This window comes from Scophthalmus maximus, chromosome 13 (genome assembly GCF_022379125.1).
Source record: "Scophthalmus maximus strain ysfricsl-2021 chromosome 13, ASM2237912v1, whole genome shotgun sequence".
Classification (NCBI taxonomy): Eukaryota; Metazoa; Chordata; class Actinopteri; order Pleuronectiformes; family Scophthalmidae; genus Scophthalmus; species Scophthalmus maximus.
In genome coordinates this window covers 17567606-17592500 of record NC_061527.1, presented here as the reverse complement: position 1 = coordinate 17592500, position 24895 = coordinate 17567606, and the positions used below count along the sequence as shown (strand labels likewise).

Below are 24895 nucleotides of genomic sequence, written 5' to 3'. Positions count from 1 at the left end.
TGCTGTCCTGAACATCCAGCCGGGGTCCGTGGATTAGAGGGTCATCCATTAAGGAGCCAAAACAGTGAAGCAGTAGGTTCAAGTCTGCTCCATTTTAAAAGAGTCCACACTCTAGCAAACTATTAAGGAGTCAAGTCACAGCTTCATATAAAAAAGAGCACAGTTCATTAAAAGGCATCTACCCTCCAACCCTGACTGTCTCCTTCAATCTCACTTTTGAGATTATTCTCTTCAATGCAAATAAACAAAAATGGAGATTATATTTGGAAGCTGAGGTGTTTGTTCCTTAATAACTGATGTTGATCACAACAGATGCCATGACAAATGTTCACAGAATTATCATTCTGAATATCACCTATGTAATAATGTAGGTGAAGCCCATTCCTCTTTTCATTTATTTATGTATATTTGCATGATGCTTTGTACAGTAACTTTACTGTACTGCGATGTCTTCTTTGCCCCACATAGAGGCGCTGCTGCCCCACAGCTGAAATCACCTTGTGGCAAAAGCACACATTTGTTTGTTATTTTGAGTAAATCGCATTAATTTATATTAATCGCAAACAGGATGTTACAACCGTGATGTCGCTCTACAAACCTAACTCCAGTGAAACGGATTCACAAACCTAAAATTTCACAATATGGATTTATGTCTATTAGACATTATTTTAATTTCTAATAGACATCAGGCAACATAAACATAAAAAGCGAACCTGAAGCTCAGAAGCTGCCTATTGATACATAATTACCAAATAATACATAATAGTAAAGCAGACATTTTTTTCTGTTTTGTTATTATTTTGTAATTTTGTTATAATTTCCATTGCAGCTTTTGTATATTCTCTGTCTTTAATGGTGATCATGATGTTCGGGAACCTAAGAACTACTATTTATATTTATTTACCGAGTTATTGGGTGGTCCTTGACTGTTACGCTGTGATTACGCTATTTCCCACGGCGCCTGAATGCAGCAAAAGCGCTCCCGCTGACGGAGCAGAGGCAGAACAGCGGCAGGGCGCCGCCAGCATCGTCTCGTACCGTCGCGGGACAGAAAGGTGTGAAAATACTGGTCATTCAGACAGACTAGAGATAAAACACGGAGACGGCACTGTTCTCAACATGCTGTCGCACCCTGAACACGTCAGTATACCTCTCTCGCTTGTGTCTCATTGTCGCCAGAGCGGCGTTAAGTTACATGTTGCTACGTTAGCATGTTTAGCATAGCGGCGCTCGTCGTTGCTATAGCATCTTTCTACCGTGGCGGGTTAGCATCGGCTAGCCTGCGCTCAGGTTAAATGAGCTAATGTTAGCTTGCCGGGGCTAGCTGCTCGTGTGATCGTCAAAACGCATATGCATGAGCTCGTCCTGTTGATTCGTGGACTCCGGCTGCCGCCGTGGAAGTGTTGCGGGAGCGGCACTGCGCGAAAAGAGAAGTTTATCGTTGGCTGATTTTGCCCCCTGAATGTGTTGCTCCTCTTTGGTCACTTGACAGCTCCGTGTCGGCGGAGATATGGAGCCGCCGGGGAGGATAGCAGCCGCACCGGACGCCCTGGACGTCACGGTGGAAAACGTAGAGAAGGTGAGCTATTCGGACCAGTGGATCATTGTGGGCAGCCTCGTTCAGCGAAGTCGCAATGTTTCAGTGAGGCTGCAGAATTCAAGCATGATGTATTTCGTGACCACATGATGTACCGTTTCTAATGCTTTCGTTTTTAAAGATAACGCATCAGCATTTGCATTCAGTGAGGGATTCAGCCCTTTCCCCACTCCTCCTACACTTACACCTTCAAATCATTGAAGGGCCGATGTCCCGAAGGACGAGCTGATGAGGGCAAGATAACAGCCAATGCTTTGCCATGTCTGTGATTGCGAAATGCGTGTCTGGGTCTTGTTTCTCTCTCTCTCTCTCTCTCTCTCTCTCTCTCTCTCTCTCTCTCTCTCTCTCTCTCTCTCTCTCTCTCTCTGTGTGTGTGTGTGTGTGTGTGTGTGTGTGTGTGTGTGTGTGTGTGTGTGTGTGTGTGTGTGTGTGTGTGTGTGTGTGTGTGTGTGTGTGTGTGTGTGTGTGTGTGTGTGTGTGTGTGAGAGAGAGGCAGCGCTGATTGTGGCTGCCAGGTTGCTGTGATGAATCTCCCTGCTGGGTGGCCACTGACTTGGACCAGAGCATATGGGTGGGGAGACAATGGGGAGGATGGAGAGAGGGAGGAAGGTGCTCCTGTGGAGGAGCAGAGTTGATGTGATGAGATGGATTGGGGGGAGGAGGGGAGGGATGGGGTCGATGTCTGTGACAGAGCCAGTAAAGAAAGAGGAGGGGGGTGAGAGGAGGTTGGTGATGCGACAGATATGATTTGAGGCAGGTTTGAGGGGGAGAAGCGCATTCCTGCAGGGGAAATGGCTTTTGCTTGATAACCTGCTTTCTGTTTTAATAATAAGAGGAGGAATGACGAACAGAAAGGGCGGTCCCGTCTCTATATTTCCATTTGTTCGTGTTTACGAGTGGATAGTGTTGAATGTATTATTTTATGATTTTGGTGGGCATAAAGGCAAAAAAAAGGAACATTTCTTTTCTCATTTTGAGTTTAAGTTGGAGGGAGTTCTTGCACATATTGTATGCAAAAGTAAATAAATGTACAATTAATGTAGCTGACAGGATCATTAATAATTTCTTATTATGTATTTTGGTGTTTTCAGTGACAGTGACCTCATGAATTTGAATAGAATATTCAACACATCAGTCAAATTTTTGTTGGGTTCTTTGTTGTTTTCTTTTATACAAGTGTCTTAGCTACAATGGAAGTGAACTATTGCCTGAGTACTCCAAGGGGAGCAAAAATAGTGAATGATATTAATAAAAAAAAAAGACCCGAGGCCCATGCCAGTGATTTATTTGATAGTCTGAAAAAGGAAATGCTTGCCAGTGTGGTTATATGGCAGTGTAGTGATTGTTTGGAATAAAATCTCTGATATCATTGCAGTCTACATTACGACACCGAACTCTGACTTTCACATCGCTCTGCCCTTTCTCTTACTGTACAGAACTGTAAAGTAATTTATTTATCTTTTTCAAGGGTTTATTTAGTTTAAGGTGCATTTTCAAATCAGCATCCGTCTGCTTCAAGTGCAACAACACGGTTATCTCATTAACACCATCTGAAGTATCATCCCACGAGGACTGTGAGCACTTTTGTAACTACACCACACTTGCATTTCAAAACGGATGACATATTGTTCTTCTAAAACTATATTTAGAAAGCATATTTAGGCTGTTTGAGTGAGATTTTTTTTCCAAGCTAATTGGGCTAGAATGACATATGTGTACTTATGGAATCAGCACAATGCTGCTCATTCAGCACAATAATGGAGACAAAAAGGTTACTGCAGAATTAGTGTGTGCACGTTATATCATCATATTGGCGTCAGCATCGGCTCACCTACTCTGCCAAACCGTCACAGTGGTTAATGCATACTCACACTATCAGCAGACATGTCATAGTGTTCATCTGAGAACATCAATAGAAGGAGAAATTGTGCCTCTCATGAGATGATGAGTGCTAAAATACCAGCAGTGCAGCAACTGTCACATTTGTACAGTGGGCCTTGGTGGAGATGATCGTTCCAGGCCCAGTATTTATGTGCGTCCAATAGAAAAGGCCTTTGTTCAGTCTTTGGTCTGTGAAACAAAGGGCCACATTCTCAATAAGTTGATGTGCATAATGAATGGGGTTTGTATACTGCCTTAAATTTCCGCTTGACTGTAATTGGCTTCAGAATCGCTATCTGCCAAGCAAGTGCGTTTTAGAGTAATTTCAGAGCTCTACAATGTGTGGTCGAAGAGTGTGTCAGAGTTTTGTCTTTTGCATTTCCCCTCTGAGACGAACAACTTCTGTAAAGAAGCACAGCGCAGCACTGAACCGGGTCAGCGTCTTGCTTAAGGGCACTTGGTCAGGGACGGATTTCCGTCCCCTTAATTATCTGTAGTCATCTGGTCAGTCCACTACTCACACTGGATGCTGTCCTTGGGATGCTCGGCCTGTGATGCACCTCTGCCGTTTGGAAACCGCTCTTCTAGAGACGTTATGATCAGATGTATGTGACAGTGCTTTGTTCTCATGAAATAGTTTCATGGAATCTAAAGCAGATGATTGAGACCAGCTAACACGTTACAGAGCATAGCAGGGCAGAGAAATCTGACTGAGAAATCCTGCATGGTTTATTGAGTAGCCTTGTGGTGGCATGAGAGGCTGTTTCAGCTGGAAAAATAGGGATCATCATGAGTTTTACTATCCTTTCCTGCATCGACATATATACATGTCGGTTCAAGATGGAATACACGTCTTATAGGTTACATGATACTCGCATACTAGGGAATGTGTGTGTGTGTATATATATATAATATATATATATATCATTTTTTTCTAGCTTGGAGATGCTATCATGTGTCCATTGATCCAGTAGGTGATCAGTGTTTTCAATAATGTGGTGGGGGGAAAAAACTTGTTAATTTTACATACTGTAGATTTGCATGTTGGCACTAGGGCATATTTGCTTTTTATGTGCTGAGATTGTATCATTGTTGGCAACAATGATATTCTTAATTTCTGTCTTGCCCGCGTGCTGTCAACAAGCACCCACGCACACTCTGACAAACTCTTCTTCTTTGTTGCCTCATTAATCATCCTTCCCATGCATGTCTTTGATTCTCGCTGTTATAACACCGTGTCCTGATCGGTCAGTGGTGTGATGCTACCTTCTGCAGTACAGCACCAGCGCTGCCCTCCAGTCACCACTGTGACTTTGAGCCCGACACTGATGGACAGATGGCTCGAAAGAGCTGTGAACTTATGGCAGATAGGTGTCATTACCTCCTGTGTGTGTGTGTGTGTGTGTGTGTGTGTGTGTGTGTGTGTGAACAGTGGGCAAAGACATGTCTGCAGTGTGTTTGTCTGTAGGCTCGTGCATTTATGCCTCATAAGAATTTGGGCAAAGAGGGATTTCTATGATGTCTATTAAAACATCATAAAAACACTGCTTCTCATTATCTATGTCTCCTGCCTTTCACTTGTTATTAGTTTTGATAAAGGAAATGATAATTTAGGGATAATGCTCCTACTGCAGTGATTTGCTTCATATCTGTCCTGTATTATGTTGTTGTTTGTTGATGCATCTTGGGCTGCACACTGTAGTTGCTCTGCTCTGAAGTGAACACACAAGCCTATACCAACTACAGTGAAAAATCTGTTTGTTATATGTGAGAGCAGATGGTGAATCTGTCTCAGCGAGCCATGCTCTTTCCTTTTTTCCTTTTCTCCCATTGCAAAGGGAGAGGAGAGGAGGCTCAGGACCTTTGACAGTGTCTGCAGAAAGCAAAGCATGCCATACTCAAGTGAAGCCAGGTGGTCAGACATGTAGCCACCATCTGGAGATACAGATAGTCTTTGCCTCAGTTGCAAACAAACCCTGCCGTTTCTAGGTGTGCATTTATTACTGCTTGTTAATAACGGACAATTACAGTTAGGAGAGATAAATGCTGTGTGTCTGGCATGATTTCTTGGAGGAGACAGGCGGCAGTTCTCTGTGCGAAGATTAAATGTGGTGGAATGAAGAGACCGTTTTGTGTCTTGTGCTTTGATAATAAACCAAGGGGAAGACGGACAGGCTCAGGCACAGACAGAGAGCTATTAGGGATTGGATACGGAGAGGTCCGCGATCACACAGTGGACCGCGGTAATGAGCCGCTGCTGCTCTGAACGCCGATATCCCGGCCTCGTTCACAGAAAGGGCAGAGTGGAGCTGACTAACCAAAATCACCCGAATGCTAATCCTTGGTAGATTGAAGGCATGCATATGATTCATGGAAATACCTTGACAAATCACAACTCTAGCCCATTTAATATTTCATCAGTGTTTATCAGGCAGCTCTGTCTTTTGACCTGTTCAGTTTTTAGATAAAAAAACCCATCTCATTAAAACCTTAACGCGCTGGAGTTTGATGTTATGGGGGCACAGAGACCTCCCTGTATATACTGTACCTGCACCTTTAGCCCCCTCAGCTCATTAACACCTAGACAGCCATGTTCAGAGTCGTACAGTATGTGGAGATGTAGATAATTGTGTTATGGGGGGGGTCTTCCATCACCGATGGCCGACAGTCACCTCGATGTTGAGCCCAGGCATCTGGACTGTACTGACGAGTGTACAAGGATAAACCGAGTGGTTTATTGCCACAGAGTTTAAGTGGATCATCCAGCATAACACCAAACAAATCAAGTACTTCGTTCTGAATGACATTGGAAACTTAACTGTCTGCAAAGTGTCATTTATGAGCATTTGCTATAGTACTGAATATTGCCAAATGTCCCTGATTAGGTTGTGGATGATTCTTAATTACGCCTTAATTTCAGATTTGCTTTGTATTTCTAAACATTCCTTTGTGCTTTCAGTCTGATAATAACACACCAGCTTGATTCTAATCAATACCCCGGACACTAACATCATCGCATTGACATCGTCATGTGCCAATTCGGGATACATCCACCGAGCCTATTGTGTTGCAGGATGGCGAACGGGGGAAAAACATCACCTGTGACTCTTTGGTTCCAGTTTTCATTGACACTGTTTTGATATTCTTCTCCACAGCCTCTCACCCTTCTTTGTTAGACTGGCTAGAATGGGGAGAGATGTCGTTTTTAGAAGAAGACCACAGAGCTCAAGATGGAGAGCGGATGGATGGGATGAGACTGGATGTTTCATAGGCTGGGAGGAGGTGGATGGAGGGAGAGAGTGGCTGGTAGTGGAGGGATTGATGTGAACAGGCTTCAGGGCTAAAAGACAAGGATCAGAAGCTCACCAAATAGATTTTTTTCCCCTGCGTTGCTTGTCAGACACTTAGTGCTGGCTGCCAGCGGTTGCGTGCGTGCGTGCGTGCGTGCGTGCGTGCGTGCGTGCGACGGAGATAATTTTTGCAGAGTTACAGGAGTTCCTGAACCTCTCCTCTGGCACTGCCAGGATTAAAGGTGTCTGTTTGATTAATGCGCCCGTTTTCTCTTCTTTAATTTATCTTTATTATACTCATCCTTTATCTCCTTTCTCTTTGTCTTTCTCTTTGCTCAAATTACTCAAATCTGTACTTCAGAGAGTGCTGTTTTCAGGTCACTGCTTTCTCCATTTTCCAGGTTTCCGAGGTAAACTAACTGCCATGTGTCTGTGCCCTTGCCCTTTTGAAAGTGAGAAAATGATTCTGTTTTCTCAAGGTAACCGGTTCTTTCAATGAAAACCAGGGCTCCGAGGAATTGTGACTGTGTGGTCGCCAATGTTTTTCCAAGGGACTGTTAGCACAAAGTTGTTCAACCATCCACAGATTGTACGGATTCTTTTGGCTGTCAGTTTAATTATTTTTCTTTCTCCTTTCCTCTCAGGCCCTACACCAGTTGTACTATGATCCCAATATAGAAAACAAGAATCTGGCCCAGAAATGGCTCATGCAGGCTCAGGTCTCGCCTCAGGCCTGGCAGTTTTGCTGGGCCCTGCTGAGCCCAGATAAGGTACAGTACACACACACACACACACACACACACACACACACACACACACACACACACACACACACACACACACACACACAATGGGTTTTTAATTATTTAATGAGTATGTTTGCCCTGATCACTATCTGAATCCTATCTGATATCTGTTAATATCCAATACTTATCCCTTACACTTTTTTGATCCAAATACTGAAGGTCATGGTTCAGAAATAAGAAGTTTATCCTGAAAAGATATGAATTAAAGTTCAGGTGACAGTGACGTGATAAGATCCACTTGAAAGAAGATGTCTCACTCTGTTGGATCTGAAGAAACGGTTCACTTTTGGTTGTACAGTGCTGTAACAGAGAGGTGTTTTTCCTCTCATAAACTTTCTTTGAACGGTACTGACGTGTTGGCGTGAAGAGACAGAAACCAACAGCATCTAAGTTTCACTAGTGACAGTTGTGCTTCATTTTGTAATAGTTTACTTTTATTCGCACATATGCTCCCAAATGCACCTACACACACTCAAAGCATTTTTCATTATTTGCGTCCATCTTCTCATCTCTCACAGGTGCCAGAGATCCAGTATTTCGGTGCGAGTGCGCTTCACACCAAGATCTCTCGCTATTGGTCAGACATACCCACAGACCAGTATGAGTCTCTGAAGACCCAGCTGTTCTCCCAGATTGCCTGCTTCTCCTCTGGCTCCAAGATGGTGCTCACCCGGCTGTGTGTGGCCCTGGCCTCTCTGGCGCTCAACACAATGCCCGAGGCCTGGCCAGGCGCAGTGGCAGAGATGGTGCGGGTGTTCCAGGAGGAGGGGGGAGGGGTGGATGGGCGGGCACGCTGCCTGGCATTGCTGGAGCTGCTCACTGTCCTGCCTGAAGAGTTCCAGACAAGCCGTCTGCCACAGTACCGAAAGGGACAGGTACGTCTGTGGACTTCTCCCAGCTCTGCTGCGTGTGGTGAGAACCACCGGTGCAGTATTCATAGGTTTTTATTTGATGCATTTCAGTGGGCACAAAACCTTAATGCTTTTCTCATAACTGACTGAATTGTGTCTTGATTACCAACTATTGAAAATGGTCAAGTCCTAGTATTTAGTAATAAATGATAAGGTTCAAATCATAATTTTACAAATTTTATGTCATTTTACATCTGAAAACTTCCAGTCCACAATAAAGTTTGACTAATTTTGTGAATTTATTAAAACAAATTGTTTGTAGATGCACCAGGTAGTAGCTGGGGATGATTGGAATATTCCAAGTTTTCATATTAATGTCAGTAAAAAAAACACTGTACCTAGTATAGAAAAGTTGATACTCAGGTCTACTCATCAAACAGAGGGATAATAACTCGTGAGCAATACACTAGCAATCTAACCCTCGCTGTCCTCCCCCCTCTAGGTCCGTGGTGCCCTGGGCCGCGAGTGGGGGTCAGTGTGTCCCTTACTGCAGCAACTGCTGCGACGCACAGACAGTCCCGGGGCGGTGAAAGCTCGCGTGCTGCGCTGCCTGTCATCCTGGGTGCTGCTGGATGTGCCCCTCAGCGAGAGCGAAGCCCTGGTGCACGACTGCTTCAGTGCCCTGCCCGACCCAGAGCTATTCGACACGGCAGTGGAGGCGATAGTCAACGCCATCTCACAGCCCGATTCCCAAAGGTGTGAACAGTCGAGGAAATTGCATGAATTTCATCAATGATAATCACAAAAGACATAGTAGAACGTTAACAGTGCTGATGTGTGCCAGTGTGCACACGTACTGGCATGCCAAACCAAGAGAAAGGCAGAGGAAAGATGTTTACGATAATATGAAAGCTTGTTATGGTACTGACCAGAGAAAAAAAGAGTAGAGGAAAAAAAAGAAAAAGATGCATTAGCCAACAGCAGGAAACGGACAGGGTGGGCACTGGAAGGCCGTTAGGGAGGGATGGAGGGATTGATACAGGGCAAGTTGACAGCCAGGGGGAGGAGAGCGGCATTTCTCGGTTGGCTGGTGTTGCTATGGTTACAGAGCTTGGGAGAGATGTCATCATGCCCTGGCTGATTCAGACGTGGCAGGCACCCATTACCCCTCCCCTTAGGGAGAGGGGGGGAGTGACGAGACGATGCACAGACAAGAAAGGATGCTAAAATAGGAAGAAGAGTAGAGGAAGGTGTGAAAGTGTACATGAATAAAAGACGTCATCCCCCTTACCTCTGTAATGCTTCACAGTCAAGGGGGTCGCACGTGTGAAGTTACTGCTGACTAGTCGCTTGAAACACACTGACATTATGCCGAGCGAGCAGATGGTGGGAAGGCGATTGATAGTGGTGGAGTTACAGGTTGAACATCCTCCGCCTCAGCAACTGTTGCCGGGCTCCTATAATAGAGGTGAAATTACATCTTTCACGTATTGTGCGCTACTTGTGTGTTGAAACGATCACGTTCATGCCGATCGTGTTTTGTCAGATCCTCCCACAAGTCTTGACTGTCTCATTAGTGGTGTCTCCTGGGACACGTGGCGTCTGTTTTTGTTTTTTTGCATTGTGTTATTACAGGGTTACATTTGAGGGATATATTGTGTTTCTTGTTTTTTGGAGACCAGGTATAAGGGTTTTATATATGATTGTTTTTCTCTCTGTGAAGTCATAGTCCACCTTTTTTCCATCTTTAGATTCTGTTTTGTCTGTTTTGTCTGTTTTATCTGTTTTATGTCTTCTGTCTGTGTTTCAATGGGTCCCCCCCCACCACCCCCATTCTCCCTCTTGCAATCGGCACTAAGCCCCCCTCCCTGTCTCTTGTTCTCTCCCTCTGTTTAAACACATTACAGTCAACTCATTTGGGGGGATGCTATTGGTCCAGCTGCATCCGGTTGCCAGGCAACCCATTTCCCCTGTCTCGGAGTGTTGCAGTAATTGCAGAGGGAATCAGGGGTGGGGGAGGGAGAGAGGTGGAGGGAATAAAGGAGGAGTCGGGATGGAGGGAGAATGTGTACAACAGGACGGGGGAGCAAAAGAGGAGAGGGAGGGCAACTGTGTGTTAGAAAAGAGGAGACTGCAGCAGACGGTCTCGGAGGAACCACCAGAATTTCGTCTCTTATCCGGGAAATGGAGGAACACGTACAAGTTACAAGTCCAGTCTGCTTTAATCGCATTGCATACACACTAAGTCCTCTTTATAGAAGCAAGAGTGCATGACCTGCATCTGCAGAGCACCTAGTTAAAAATGAATGATCTTCAGAGTGCAGTCAGGCATTCACATGAACACACACGCACGCACGCGCACGCACACACACGCACGCACACACACACACTCACGCACGCACGCACGCACGCACGCACGCACGCACTCACTCACTAAGAGTTACAGTAAGTGCAGTTACTCCCCGTGCTAGCCTCTCACAGTCACTCACACAGCAAAACATTGAGGATGTAGGCCAGAACACACACACAGACACACACACACACAGACACACACACACACACACACACACACACACACACACACACACACACACACACACACACACACACACGTTTGGGCTTATTAGATGGAGGCCAGAATCATACACATCACGTCGGCAGGGCGGAGCTCTCTCCAGAGAAGGCTGAATCAGCATGGGCTGCTGAGCAGGGGACTCCACTTCATAAGGCAGAACCATATATCCAGCTCCTCGGCTCATAAAAGGGCCTGAGGGAAATTAGAATAATAAAGGCTTCCAGGACTTTGGTACGAGACGCATTTAACCTGCAGACCAGAGGAGCCACACTGGCGTCATTGTTTCTAGACAATTTTATTGTGTTTTGGCGACTGTTGTTTCATGGGATTACAATGATGTTGAAACAATTGATTAGTAAATGGACAGAAAGCAAACTAAAAGTTTTGATACTTTGAACAATTGCAAAAATGGCAAACAAACACATTTGCTGCCTTTTCTGTCATTGTATAACTTTGGACTAGGGTTTAGACTTTAATTTGACGAAAAAAAGTTATTGGAGGATGTTGATTTGGTTTCCGCCTAATTGAGGTTAAAAAATTAAATTTCATAGCTGTAATTATTGGTGATAGGAAGTGATAAGTGATAATCGATTTTGTAGATGTAGCAGCACCAGATTAAATCCTCAGGAATAATGTGAGTTTATTGTTGTTTTTCCAGGTTGAGTTGAGTTTCGTGTGTGTGTGTGTGTGTGTGTGTGTGTGTGTGTGTGTGTGTGTGTGTGTGTGTGTGTGTGTTATAGCAGGAGTTATTATAGATGGCCGAGACGACAGGAATAAGACAGAATAATAACTGACGGCAGAGCAGCTCTGTATAGATTTTCCCTTGTAGATGTGTGGGTTTTTAGGGGTGGGTGTCCTGGATCAGAGGTTGGACTGACTTGGACTGAGATTTGATTTGAAATAAACACTTGTCTTGTGAGCGGCGGTGTGAGTCACTTTTATATTTACCAGGCGAGGCGCACTGGCTGTGCATATAATGTTCTTCTCCCTTGTACAGCACTGATGTCAGATTTCACCTCAGTTCCTTTAAGTAAGCCGGACTGTTGACTGTCAGTTTTTCTGTTTGTGTTTGTGTGTCCATGGGTTGCAGATATGTGAACACTTTGCTGAAGCTGGTTCCTCAAGTGCTGGCCCTCCAGGAGCAGCTCAGAGAGGCTGTTCAGAATGGAGACATGGAGACCTGCCATGGGATCTGCCGGATCGCCGTCACACTAGGAGAGAACCACTCCAGGTGTGTGTGTGTGTGTGTGTGGGTGTGGGGGTGTGGGTGTAGGTGTGTGTGTGTGTGTGTGTGTGTGAGAGAATTATTTCCATACACAATTCAATAAATAGTAGGGCACTTGAAGAGCGAATGCCTCTGTCAAGGCTAACGCCCTATCGTGCAATTTTTTAAAAAAGGGGGGGGGGAGATATCCTGCATCCGCCTGAATTCAGACATTCATTGATTCAATTACATTGAAATATCAAAAAGAAAATGCTAATCTAATAACAAAACAAAATCTTGACCATTTTTTATGACAGAAACAACACTGTCAGGTGTCTTGAGTGTGCCGTCTCTGCTTCCACCTCTTTTTTCCTTTCATCGTGTCTAATGACCGAGTGACACTGAGAGAAAGAGGTGTTACTTAACCTGTGTGCCACCTGCATTGAAAAGCTGTTTCACTTTCACCCACCTCTCACCTCTAGGACTCTGTTGGAGCAGGTGGATCACTGGCAGAGCGTCCTGGCTTTGGTCAACATGATCATGTTTTGTACAGGTATCCCCGGCCACTACCCGGTCAATGAGACCACCAGCTCCCTCACACTCACCTTCTGGTACACTCTGCAAGTAAGACATGTTCAAATCTAATCTCACAATGTAATGTTGGAGTTGTGTTATGATCATTCGACAAATAAAAGGTCACTGCACATTTTACGACTGGCTTAATGTGCCCACTTCTCGAGGCACATTAACACAAAATGAGCTTTGCTCAATAAGCACTTTTTTTGTACTTAACGTTAGTATATTCTGCTAAATGCTGCTGCTGAGTCAACATAGTCCGCTGTCACTTTAACAGCACAGTTGAGAAGTGCTCTCTCTTTTTAATTGTTGTCAGTGAACTTCTGTAAAACCTGCGAGTTCTCATTATAAAAAAACTATTAATGCTGTGACACGGATTAACCCTGATTCACGTCTCATACTACCCTACCCGATCCTTGAATTTGGGGGCAAATGAGCCCTGGAAAATCTTTAAAAAGTGTCTCACAAGAACTCTGGACTGTAAAAAAAAAGGACTCTCTCTGCACATCCTCATTGTATAAATGTGCTTCCTACCAGCGTCTGGCCTTTGTCTGCAATTTAAAAAAAATAATGAAATGTGACAGAAGTTGTTTTCATCTTCTGTGTTATGCAACATCATTTATTTTCTTTGTTGATGTGAGCTGGTAATGTGAAGTTATATATTATGTTTGTGTTGTTGTTTTCTAATAAATACTGATATTCACTTGACTTACTGGTTATACTGGAGCCTTTGTGCTGGAAACACTGTAAGCCACAACAGACGCTTGGTCGATAAAGTGCATGAACACTTTTATGTTTCAAACTGATGACTAATCTTCTTGTTCTTGCCTATTCTTCCTTCCTCAGGATGAAATCATGTCGTTTGAGTCGGACAAGCAGGCAGTTTATCTGCAGGTCTACAGGCCAGTGTATTTCCAGTTGGTGGACGTTCTGCTACACAAAGCCCAGTTCCCGTCCGACCAGGAGTACGCTTCCTGGTCCTCCGATGAGAAAGAGCAGTTCAGGATCTACAGGTGTGTGTGTTTTTGTTTATGTGCATTTGTATGCCTGACCCCATTGTCAGTGTCTCAGGAATGACCCTCTGACAGGATGATTGGTCAGCAAATGAGTGTGTTTTTCTGTAATAGACCTTCAGTGGACTGGAGGCTGTGAGGGCAGAGCCTGTCTGGCAAATACATGAACAAATAAGGTTTCAACATGCTGTGCCCCTAAAATGTTTGTTTGTGCACGTCCATCCTTCAGGGTGGATATCTCCGACACACTCATGTATGTGTATGAGATGCTCGGAGCAGAGCTGCTGAGTAACCTGTATGATAAACTCGGGAGACTGTTGACTAATGCGGAGCAGCCGACGTCATGGCAGGTGCGTGAAACAAACACAGAGGAGCAAACTAACTAATTGGAATAAGTTTCTCTTTCTTTTTCTTTTTAGCGTCGCACAGAAGCCTGCTCTAAAAACACATTTTCTTATTTTTAACGGATTATGCTTACTATCTGTTAGCATGCACAAAGTCCACACACAAATCAAAATACACTTCCATAATAACTTCTGTAAAAACATGTTTACTTTCACTATATGAAGGACTTTTCACGTAGATTTTTTGGTTATTTATTACATTACATGTTTGGTTTTTTTTCACTTAAACCTTTACTTTTTGTAATTGCTTTTTTTAAAAATGGTCTCTCTATACTCACTCTGACTGCGTTCTCCTCCTCCAGCACACAGAAGCTTTGTTGTACGGCTTCCAGTCCATAGCAGAGACGATAGACGTGAACTACTCTGACGTCATCCCAGGCCTCATAGGACTCATCCCCAGAATCAGCATCAACAATGTCCAGTTAGCAGACACAGTGATGTTCACAATAGGTGAGAGGAACACTGGTTGTATCATAAGTTGTTATTTAAATGTGCAAAAAAAAGACAAATTGGGGCGACACGGTGGTGCAGTGCAAATCGTTTTTCATTGAGTATCCGAACTGTTCCCCCACTAGGCGCTCTGGCTGAATGGTTGGCAGACCACCCAGTGATGCTCAGCAGTGTCTTGCCCTTGGTGCTGCAGGCTTTAGGGAACCCGGACCTCTCCGTCTCCTCCGTCTCTACGCTCAAGAAGATTTGTAGGGAATGCAAATATGACCTGCCGCCCTACGCAACCAACATCGTAGCTGTATCTCAGGTACGTGTCTTTTTTATTTTTGATATGCTGTTTTTTTTCTACCCAGTTGATCAAGTACAAGAGCCAATAACAAGGTGGCCCGAGGGAGAAAATTAAGAAAACATCGTCATCGGTTTGACAGCACATGCAAATACACACAACATGACCAAATACAGACACGTGCTGTAAGTAGCACAGATGAAAGTGTTTCCAAGGGACAGAAAGAAAGTGATTAACCCAGACATGCTTGTTGTTCAGTGCTTTGTCACTCCTTTAAAATAAACCAAAATATAAAACTTACAGCTTGGCTCATTGGCCAACACCAATGTCAAGTAGCCAATGTCAGTAGCTTCAGAAGTTTCAAAGCATTGAACATCCCAGCCGTGTTCGTCACCGGAAACATATCTTAATACATGCAGCACATTTCTGTATTTGCTTGTGTTGTGAGTATTTGCAGTACATCTGTTGTCAAATGAATTTTTTTTTAATTTTCTTATTATTTTTTTTCTTACGTTGTAGTTGTTTGAGCTCTCCTGGCCACTGTGCAGTAATAACACATTTGAACAGTTGTTGTTTTTATTTTATTTTATTTTTTTTACTTTTAATGGCTAAGGTGTTGCAGACTTATGTAATCCTCCTGTTTCCAGAAATAGAAATAAGTATTTGAGATCACTTCAGTCAAGTTATTTTGAACTTACTTTCCTTTGATCGTTTGTGTTGTTGTACTATCAAAATAATAGACCTATCACTCTGACTTTTTTTCTCTCTCTCTGAAGGAGGTGCTAATAAAGCAGATACACAAGGTCAGTGTTTGTCCTCTCACATTCACGCTCAATATCTGTTATGGTATTTAAACGAGGAATGCTGTGAAAAAATAATGCAACTTGTTTGCAGCCTTTGAAAGTCCAAGGTTGACAAGTCCTGTGTTTTGAAAACTGTTTGTGTACAGTATTGAACTCTTGAATGACTCAAGATCTCATTGTTGAGCTGAAACTGAACCTGTGATTGTCTCTTCCTGCAGACGAGTCAGTGCATGTGGCTGATGCAGGCTCTGGGCTTCCTGCTCTCCGCTCTCCCTGTGGAAGACATCTTAAGAAACCTTCACTCTCTCATCACCCCGTACATTCAGCAGCTGGAGAAGCTTGCGGACGAGACGGTGTGTACACAAACCGATGTGTAATACTACACGCATGCAATCATACAAACACAGAGCAGGCGCAGATGGAGTCTGGCCAATAGCAACACGCTTTGTGTCTGTGTGGTGTCACTGCAGTGGAACATTTCTCTGTGGGACCAGATTGGATTTGACCCTACACCATGGGCTACCAGTGACTCACATGGAAGCAGCAAAGACATTTTCTCTCTCCCGTGCAAACAAACACCACAGCAAGACAAATTCAGAGTTCAGAAAATGAACGCACACATACTTACAGTAGATTGTGCTTTTGCACACAATCATGCAAAAGAAAATTGTTTACCCTGTTTAAATGTCAGGTCTAATGGAGTGCGGAGTTTTTGCCTGTCACGCTGGATAATACAAATATGGAGCTGAGGTTATCTAAAAATACATAGTTTGATATCTACTGGATGTGGAACAAAATAGAATTTCTCCTGATCCCTTGTTCTTCATACAGTAAAGTCCTTGGGTGGGGTGACGTTGACTTAGATGAAGCTTTTCATGTCTCTCTGTGTCTGTCCCTGTCTCAGCCCTCACACTGACACACACACACACACACACGTCTCATGTATCCTTTCTGACTTCCTCCCTCTATTATTGTTTTCTGTCTAGCTTTTTTGATGTATTGGCATTACATCAGACTAAGAAATCAGTGTGCTCTGGAGCCGCACAAATAGTGGCACCTAGTGGGGAGACCTTCAGGTTACATTACATCATGGGTGAATGACCATAATGTCCGACAGGGCTGATGGAGAAAGCTGGTGGCGTCACTGTGATGAGGATGTCGGGCTCAGAGTGCTTTATAGTAAAAGCAACAACATTGTGAGGGCGTTACATTTTAGACAGGAGTGGAGAGATGTGGCTGTAAGAAGGTGCAGCCACATCTTTGTTATCTTGGTAGTCTTGCTCTGTTACATCGACACGTGTGTGTGTGTGTGTGTGTGTGTGTGTGTGTGTGTGTGTGTGTGTGTGTGTGTGTGTGTGTGTGTGTGTGTGTGTGTGTGTGTGTGTGTGTGTGTGTGTGTGTGTGTGTGTGTGTGTGTGTGTGTGTGTGTGTGTGTGTGTGTGTGTGTGTGTGTGTGTGTGTGTTACTGCCTTGGGGTAACTGGTAAGAAAGTGATCCATTACATTTTCTTTGTCAAACTGCTAAAATACCTAACCACTGATTTTGGTTTGTATTTTTGAAATGCAATTATAATATAATAATATTAATATAATTTTAAATGAAATTAATTATAATTTATCTGCCAATTTTTTTTGTTTAGATAAACATTATTCAATTTTAACTTCATTTTTTTCTATGATTAAATGACCAACAAACAATTTATTACCAAAACTGTGATTAGTGTTGACTTTATTGCACCAAATGTTCTTTAGTTGATGTAGATTTTTTCTTATACTGTTCTCCAGTAACATGTGTAGCTTTTAATGTGTGTTGGTCTTCATGAATATTTAGAGCCAGGTGCACAGTGGGGTTAGGTTGTCTGCTAGCCAGTTGAAATATTTTTTTTGTCTTCTTCTTCTTCTTTCAGCCTAATCCCTCCAATAAGTTGGCAATCATTCACATCTTGGGGCTGCTGTCCAACCTGTTCACTACGCTCGACATCAGCAAGCAGGACGACGAATCAGCAGACGGTTCTGCGCCACCTGTCAAAACAGCACCTCCCCCACCCGGGCCAAACCCGGTCAGTCACCACACACATTGGCATATTTCTCTTTAGCACAGTTAGACGATTTCACTCATACACTGACTATAAGTAAGCTTTGTAATGTAGTACACATCAATTTGCTAGTTGTGAAATACAACTGCTGAATATATTACTGTTTAAAGTGGTGAGAGTGGCCGACAGGAAAATTGTGTCCTGTCACTCAACCATAGTCATAAGTAATTCTGCTTATAGGCATGAACCATGTGCAAAATGTTAATGTCTTATTTGTCTTCTTGTTAATTACTTTGTGTTCTTTTTTCATTCTATTTATGTGTAATGATCTGTTTGTGTTTGCCAGGTGGTGGTGGTTCTGCAACAAGTCTTTGCCCTCATACAGACGGTGCTCAGCAAGTGGCTGAATGACTCGCAGGTTGTAGAGGTCAGTCATCGGCTCGTTTGCCCCCACGTTGTGGAACTTCTGCTTCTGTAGAACGTGGTCCATGAATAATCTGCAGATATACTGTAATGACATTCCAGGGAAGCTGATCTCATCTTGTTCCGCAGGCGGTGTGTGCCATCTTTGAGAAGTCAGTGAAGACGTTGCTCCATGACTTTGCTCCCATGGTGTCTCAGCTCAGTGAGATGCTTGGGCAGATGTACAGTACGATTCCCCAGGCCTCAGCCCTTGATCTCACACGACAGGTACACAACCATTAATGTACACACACTCAGCAACATATATCTGTATTCTGTCCTCAGTGAGATGTGAATACATGCAGAGAGATTTAAAAGCTGTCTAAAAAAGTATGTGTATAAAATAGTGAGCTACATGGATACAAAGATAATGGGAATGGCGTCTGTAAAACTTCACCCACAGTAACAGTTTGTGTTCAAGCATTTGTTTATACAAGTAAGACTAAAGTTTAAAAAAAATTAATTGGTCTTTCAAGTTACACTTACTTCTGTTATTACATTCATAATTAGAATTTGATTCATGTTTTTCTACCCATTCATATTTCTATGTCAAAGTCACGACAATAGATTAAATAAAGTCAAATAATAGATTTCAGATGTTATTATAAGGGCCTGTAAATGATGGTACATGATTTAATTGTTCACTCCTCAGTTATATGCACTCATTAAATAAGTTTGTAACAGTCACAGTGTGCATTTACATGCACCCATGCATTATGAATATTTGAGTCTTTATGCTTTCTTTAGCCAGTTCCAACAGGGAGCTTTCTTCATGAAAAATCTTGATTTCTTGGTCATTTATATGAATATTAGGATTTGCATGTTGACAACTTCAGGCAGGAAAAGGCTGCCGTTCCTTCAGCAGTGTGAAGGGATGAAAGATCATTACTGATCAGCAGGGGGTCTTTGTGTTACATATTCATTAAATCCAAGTCCAACTGTAACTGAACTGAAAAAATAAGTGTAAATAAATTAGTTTCCACAGCTGAGCAGTTCAAAATTTAGACACATCTGCACAGTAAAAGGAGAGATGCTATTATAGAGCGTGTTTAGTCACTGCACCAGGCTGCAGTGTCAAATATCACACAAAAAATATGTTGCCCTTGGATCAGAAATATGGTCCGGAGTAGAAGACAAGTCTGAAAAGGAACCATCTGTACTGTAGGTGAACTCTGGACTTACAGTAACCAGGTTACTGCAGCGCATGTGAAGACACTCTGATTTCCTGCTACATTAATCTGGCTTCTTGTGTGCAAGTCAACATGAGTGTGTCTGATTTGAAGTCCTGCTGTTTCAGATGGTGCATATCTTTGCCAGTGAGACTGACCACTTCCCACCCATCAAGGCTCTGTTTGAGCTGGTTACCTCGGTAACACTCTCCATCTTCCAGCAAGGTAGGGGGTCCGGCATGGGCGGAACTGTGAACACTGTGAACTGTTTCTGTTCAAATCGCTCGTCCAACTTTGAATGATTCTTGTCATATCTGATTTCCCAGAGTCCAAAAAAATATCTCAGTGTAGCAGGGGGAAAGAATGGCACTGTAGACACATATGTAAATAATAAGAACAGGTCAGAGGTCACTGAACGCTGCCACATTCAGACAGAGTCCAGTGACGTCATTATTCAAACAAAGGGGTCTGTCTGTTGAAAAGGAAAAAGTCTAAGAGATATTTTTATCAATGATCAGACTGATCATAGATCATTGATTAAATAATTTTAACTTGTCCAAATGACACGTCGCAATGTTTTCTATATTGATCAGCCAAGTCCTTGCTTATTCTATTATTTTTTAATGAATGTATTTATTTGTCACATTTCTGAAGTCGTGGATGAATTTACTGTCACAGTGTCTTTGGCTGCATGAAAATGACTCATCTTCATGTGCGTGACTAACGTTCAGACTAACGTTCTGATTTTCACTCCACACAAGATGGACATCAAGGCGATTATATAATTCAATTCACTGTTCTTAGTGCTGAGAGCGCTTTTGTCAGAACTGTCTGCCACTCCCCCCTCCCTTTGTGTTGTCCCATTTCCCCTCTCTTCCTCTCCTGCTTTGACTGATTAAGTGATGGCTGCCTCCTCCTGCCTCTAAACTCTTTCTTTTCTGAGCAGGTGCCCTTCTGTAGACAGTTTCAGTACAGGATACAGTCACAGCACAGAGACCTCTTGCTTATTCAGTTGGCTGATACCTAACACAGCAGTGCGGGCCAGCTCAGTACAGCTGCAGCCACTGCTGTGCTAGTGTTGAGTCGGGCTCCTCGTTCACAGCCCTCTGAATAAGCCCCGTATTCTCCCGATGGAGGGGGTATTGAGCAGGAGACCTGTTTGGAGTCTGGGAACAGCTAAAGCGGGGCGCTCACTACAGACATTAGTTTTATTTTATTACAAGTTTTCTGTTGGAGTGTCTCTAACATCAAACGTAAGCCATCGGAGTAAATCGCCCTTGAAAGTCAGGAATCTCAACGTGGACGCTTCAGTCCAGCTTCGAACAGAATTGTGTGTTTTTTTTAATTGTCCGTCATATTTTGAAGTCTCGTAGTCTGTGTCCAGCATGAGGGAGGTAGTTACATCTGAACTTGCCCTGATCTTTGAGCCACAGGCCTATCTTCGAAGCTAAGGGGATGTTATTGACCGGTTCTGAATGAATCCTCGTCGTCACCTCTCTCCCCGAGGCACTGGGTTAAATCTGATAGGAAACGTGTTGGTGCCAGCAGTGTCTCGTGAGGGGGGGAGGTGGTGGGGGGATTCATTTAGGTGTGGTGCCTCTTGTCCTTCAAACTTTAACAGTAACAGAGGTGCCTCCTGGGTTCCCACTCCAAACCCACTTTTGTTTCTTTAGGTTTTTTCTTTTTCTCTCGTTACTTCTTTCTTTTCTTTGTTTTCTCTCCAGACAGACCCATGTCTTTGTCTTCTGCCTGTGTTTTGTTTTTGGTTGGTCTGTTCCTCCAAGACTCTGCCAAAGCTTCATATGCCCGCCCCCTCCCACCACCCCTTTGTTCCTTATTCACCTGTGAATTATTTCAATGAAATATTTTTGAGTTTTCTTTTATTTCCACATGACTGTTGAATCTATTCAGTTGCTGTTTGTATATTATTCTCTTATGATTTCTTAAGTTTCATCTTTATTATATTTTAGGACCCAGGGATCATCCTGATATTGTTGATTCATTTATGCAACTCCAAGCTCAGGTGTGTTTTTGGTTTCTTATTTCATTCACTTTGGGTTTCTCTCTCTGTTTATCTCTTTTTCTAGTTTCTCCCTGTTTTCTGTCCTCTTCTTCTTCTCTGTATTTCTTTCTGTCCTTTGATTCTGGGCCCTCAGGCGTCCAATCACATAGGCGAGGCAGTGGAATGAAATGTGAGGGGAATGTTTGAAACAGAGACGCCTGTCTCTACTCAAACGCTTTTGATTCTAACAGTCACCTCGCTACACAAATATGGTCCTAACCTCACGTAGGGTTTTTATTTTTGCTGGAGAAACCAAACCACGTATTTCCCTTTCTGATGATCTCACTAAAGTATACCTAGCATCGATTACACACAAATCTCTTGAATGGCCTGTGTCTTGATAATAATGACAAATAAATATTTAATACTTTGTAGACATTATGTCATAGTTTCTTTGTATCTTATAAAGGCAAAAGTATCGTTGGGTGTTGTTTTTTTGGTCTTTTTTTTACAGCTACTGGGGTTTTATAATAATCCTTAAATGCCAAGAAATTGTCATAACTCACACAGGACCATGTAATCCTTCAATTAATTAAAATTTGGATGTATTAAACTGCTCAACAGTTTGAAAAAAGACAAGACATTTGTGACATTATGCCTGTAAATTCACAATTTTAAGCTCTTAATTTTGACTTAATCTCTTTAAACTTCTTTCCCGGTATTGTCAACAACACACTTAGATTCAATATGTTAGTTGACGCGGCGCTCGTGGGGATTTGATGTAATGGCGCACGTAAGAGCGTTGTGGTCCCAGGTGACTGGTTAGTGTCTGAACCCAGCCCTCCTCCAAAGTCATTCCAGCTCAGAGCCAATCGAGGCCCAAATGAATTAATATTCAACTAATATTAATCAGTTCAGACAAATTGGCTGATGGCTCTTCTGTTTTTATTTTTTTGTTTTCCGTCTTCATTCTACTTCCCTTGTTTTCTATCTTTGGATAGATCTGACCTCCATCTCTCTCCCTCTCCCTCTCTCCCTCTCTCCTCTCCTCCATCCTGAATGAGTTCATTATGACGAGATGAGTTGTGTTTCTCTTTACCTGCACATGTTAATTACTTACACACTTCTGTTGCATATTCAATCCAGTCAGCCAAAAGTAATGTTTCAAGTAAGATTGATTTCAAGAGACAAAACCATCATTGCCTTTAGTTTGACTTAAGTTTACAATGATTTCAAAGTTTGATTTTTTGCAATTTGTTCGTTATACCTGCTGAGTTCTGCATTGGAGGATCTCTGTATGAGTTTAGATATAGTTTTTCCTAAACAGATGGAAAGAGCACTATAGCCTGGTAGGCAGATCTGGTCTCAGTCTTGTGTTGTTGTCAGATCTGGCTACCAGGCTGAGCGGGTATTGTTGATATCAGTATTTTGAAGGAGCTTATGTAGTGGAATGTGGTGAAGCAGTGCCGATTGGTTTGGATCGGACAGAAACATACTCTGTTTAATGCCTTTATCTGCCTCTTAGGCCCTCAAACGGAAGCCTGATCTGTTCTTGTCTGAGAGTCTTGACGTGAAAGCAGTGTTCCACTGTGGTAAGTTTGCACTTAGGTCACAGAAAACGCACCCTACACAGTGTACTGGGTGCTTTGCTACAGTTCCTGGGAAATGTGCCTGTCTGTACAAAGTACAAATTGTAAATGTTTGACACCATTCTTCAGTAGTCTATTTATGCCTCCATCTCCCTCTCCCACTTCTAGGAGTTCTGTCACTCAAATTTCCTGAAGCTCCGACAGTCAAGTCAACATGCTTGTTCTTTGTGAGCGCGCACACACACACACACACACACACGCATACACACAAACACAAAGCTGAAATCCTTGCAAGCATCTGAATTTTAACTAAGCATAATTTTAGATATAAGTGAGTCATTAAGCTGTATTTTTTTCTCTCTGTCAGACTGAACTGTTACCCCACTGCTCAGACGTGCCTCCATTGGCCAGGATTGTGCAGGAAGATGGCAAGCTGCTGGTGCAAGCCGTGTTGGAGGTGAGACGCACCGCACTACACATTTACTCGTCACGCCACAGAAATGTTTCATCATTTCTCTGCCGCTGCAGTTTGCCATGTCATCACACTCCAAACTTTTCTTTCTCGCTGATTGTAATTAAGTCCCTTGTGTAAAAAAGCCTCCTCCGATCTCTCCAGGGCATTGGAGGCGGGGCGTCTCGGAGCCTGATGGACCAGTTTGCAGAAGTGCTGTTCTCACTGAACAAGCACTGCTTCTCTCTGCTCGCTGTGTGGTTGAAGGAGGCGCTGCAGCCTCCAGGGTTCCCGTCGTCACGGGTCACGGCTGACCAGAAACACCACTTCTCACAGCAGATACTCAGGTACATTGCTGGACATTTCATATGATGTCAGTCTTATTAGTTAATGAGTTTGTTCAGTCGACTAAACCACACGATTATTTCACATGTACTTAATGATTGTGTGTATTTTTTCTCCCTTTCCTCCTCCTCCGTCATGCAGAGAACGAGTGAACAAGAGGCGGATGAAGGACATAGTGAAAGAGTTCACACTATTGTGCAGAGGACTCCATGGTACAGAGTATGCCGCTGAATACTGAAACTCTACCCTTGAACTCTCACCTAACCGTGACCTCTGCCCTCAGTGCAAACCAGCTGGATGCCACAACAACACAGTGCTCATCAACCTTGTCAGTTAAGATATCATGAAGTGATTGTAAAGATGACCCTCCCCACCGCAGGACAAGACATGGAACCATTCCAGCACAGACCTGCCATGGGATTAATTCACAAACATTACATCCCCGGTGGCTTTAGGGAGGCTGACCTCTCTGTTATGTTTTCTTTTTCTGTTTTAAGATTGATCATCTCCCCCTCGCTCTTCTCATTTAACAGCCTCGTCTGTGGACGAGCTCCGAGCAGCGCTCCTAGCATGCTGCCTCGCGCCTCTTATCTCTGTCTTTTTCTGCCTTGATAGATCTTCCTGTGGTTCCTAGGTTGTTCCTGGTGATTAGCATCCATATGAAATGATAGTGGTATCGTACGTAGCTACTTGACATTATTTTTCAAAATAAATCAAATGAAGTATATAAATGTATATGTACACACATAGAAAGATGGTGGTCGTCAGTCCTGCTGCTGCTAATGGAAAGAAAGGAGAAGCAATTGTCAGGAGGAGATTCTGCAGGAAAAATAATATTATAACAATATTGTTTACACCCACTCATGCCCCCAGGAGATCTGTGTTGCCAAATTACCCCCCCCCCCCCCCCCCCCCCCCCCAAAAAATCTGGATGTGGAGAACACAAAACTTTGACTAAAATCAGTCTGCTCTCCTGCCCAGCCCTCTGTGTACAGGGCTGTAGCTCAGGTAGATGCAGTCCCACCCAGTCCCACTGCAGTCTCCTCGGGGGGTAGAGTGGTGTTAGTGCAGTGGTTCCTGAGGTAAAGCAGGACTGCCCAGAGTGA

At 43.4% G+C, this 24895-nt stretch overlaps 1 protein-coding gene across 5 annotated transcripts in view; it reads left to right on the top strand.

Annotated features, from left to right (window-relative positions):
- The window catches only part of LOC118317873 (importin-13), a 25815-nt gene extending 1122 nt beyond the window's left edge, over positions 1-24693 (top strand). Inside the window, exons 1-23 of one of the 5 annotated variants that reach the window (XM_035646943.2) lie at positions 954-1055; positions 1493-1579; positions 7413-7538; positions 8093-8449; positions 8928-9181; positions 12091-12231; positions 12687-12828; positions 13627-13793; positions 14023-14143; positions 14500-14647; positions 14773-14954; positions 15710-15736; positions 15955-16089; positions 17643-17795; positions 18118-18198; positions 18324-18461; positions 19531-19627; positions 21373-21425; positions 22930-22996; positions 23162-23220; positions 23361-23450; positions 23610-23791; positions 23931-24693. In XM_035646943.2, the coding sequence (XP_035502836.1) occupies positions 1511-1579; positions 7413-7538; positions 8093-8449; positions 8928-9181; positions 12091-12231; positions 12687-12828; positions 13627-13793; positions 14023-14143; positions 14500-14647; positions 14773-14954; positions 15710-15736; positions 15955-16089; positions 17643-17795; positions 18118-18198; positions 18324-18461; positions 19531-19627; positions 21373-21425; positions 22930-22996; positions 23162-23220; positions 23361-23450; positions 23610-23791; positions 23931-24027 (2886 nt within the window). In that variant the 5' untranslated portion in view covers positions 954-1055; positions 1493-1510 and the 3' untranslated portion in view covers positions 24028-24693. Of the gene's footprint in view, positions 1-953; positions 1141-1492; positions 1580-7412; positions 7539-8092; positions 8450-8927; positions 9182-12090; positions 12232-12686; positions 12829-13626; positions 13794-14022; positions 14144-14499; positions 14648-14772; positions 14955-15709; positions 15737-15954; positions 16090-17642; positions 17796-18117; positions 18199-18323; positions 18462-19530; positions 19628-21372; positions 21426-22405; positions 22483-22929; positions 22997-23161; positions 23221-23360; positions 23451-23609; positions 23792-23930 lie in introns of those variants that run through there. The other 4 variants (XM_035646942.2, XM_035646944.2, XR_007031968.1 and 1 more) reach the window with 4 other exon arrangements.
- The last annotated feature ends 202 nt before the right edge of the window (positions 24694-24895 follow it).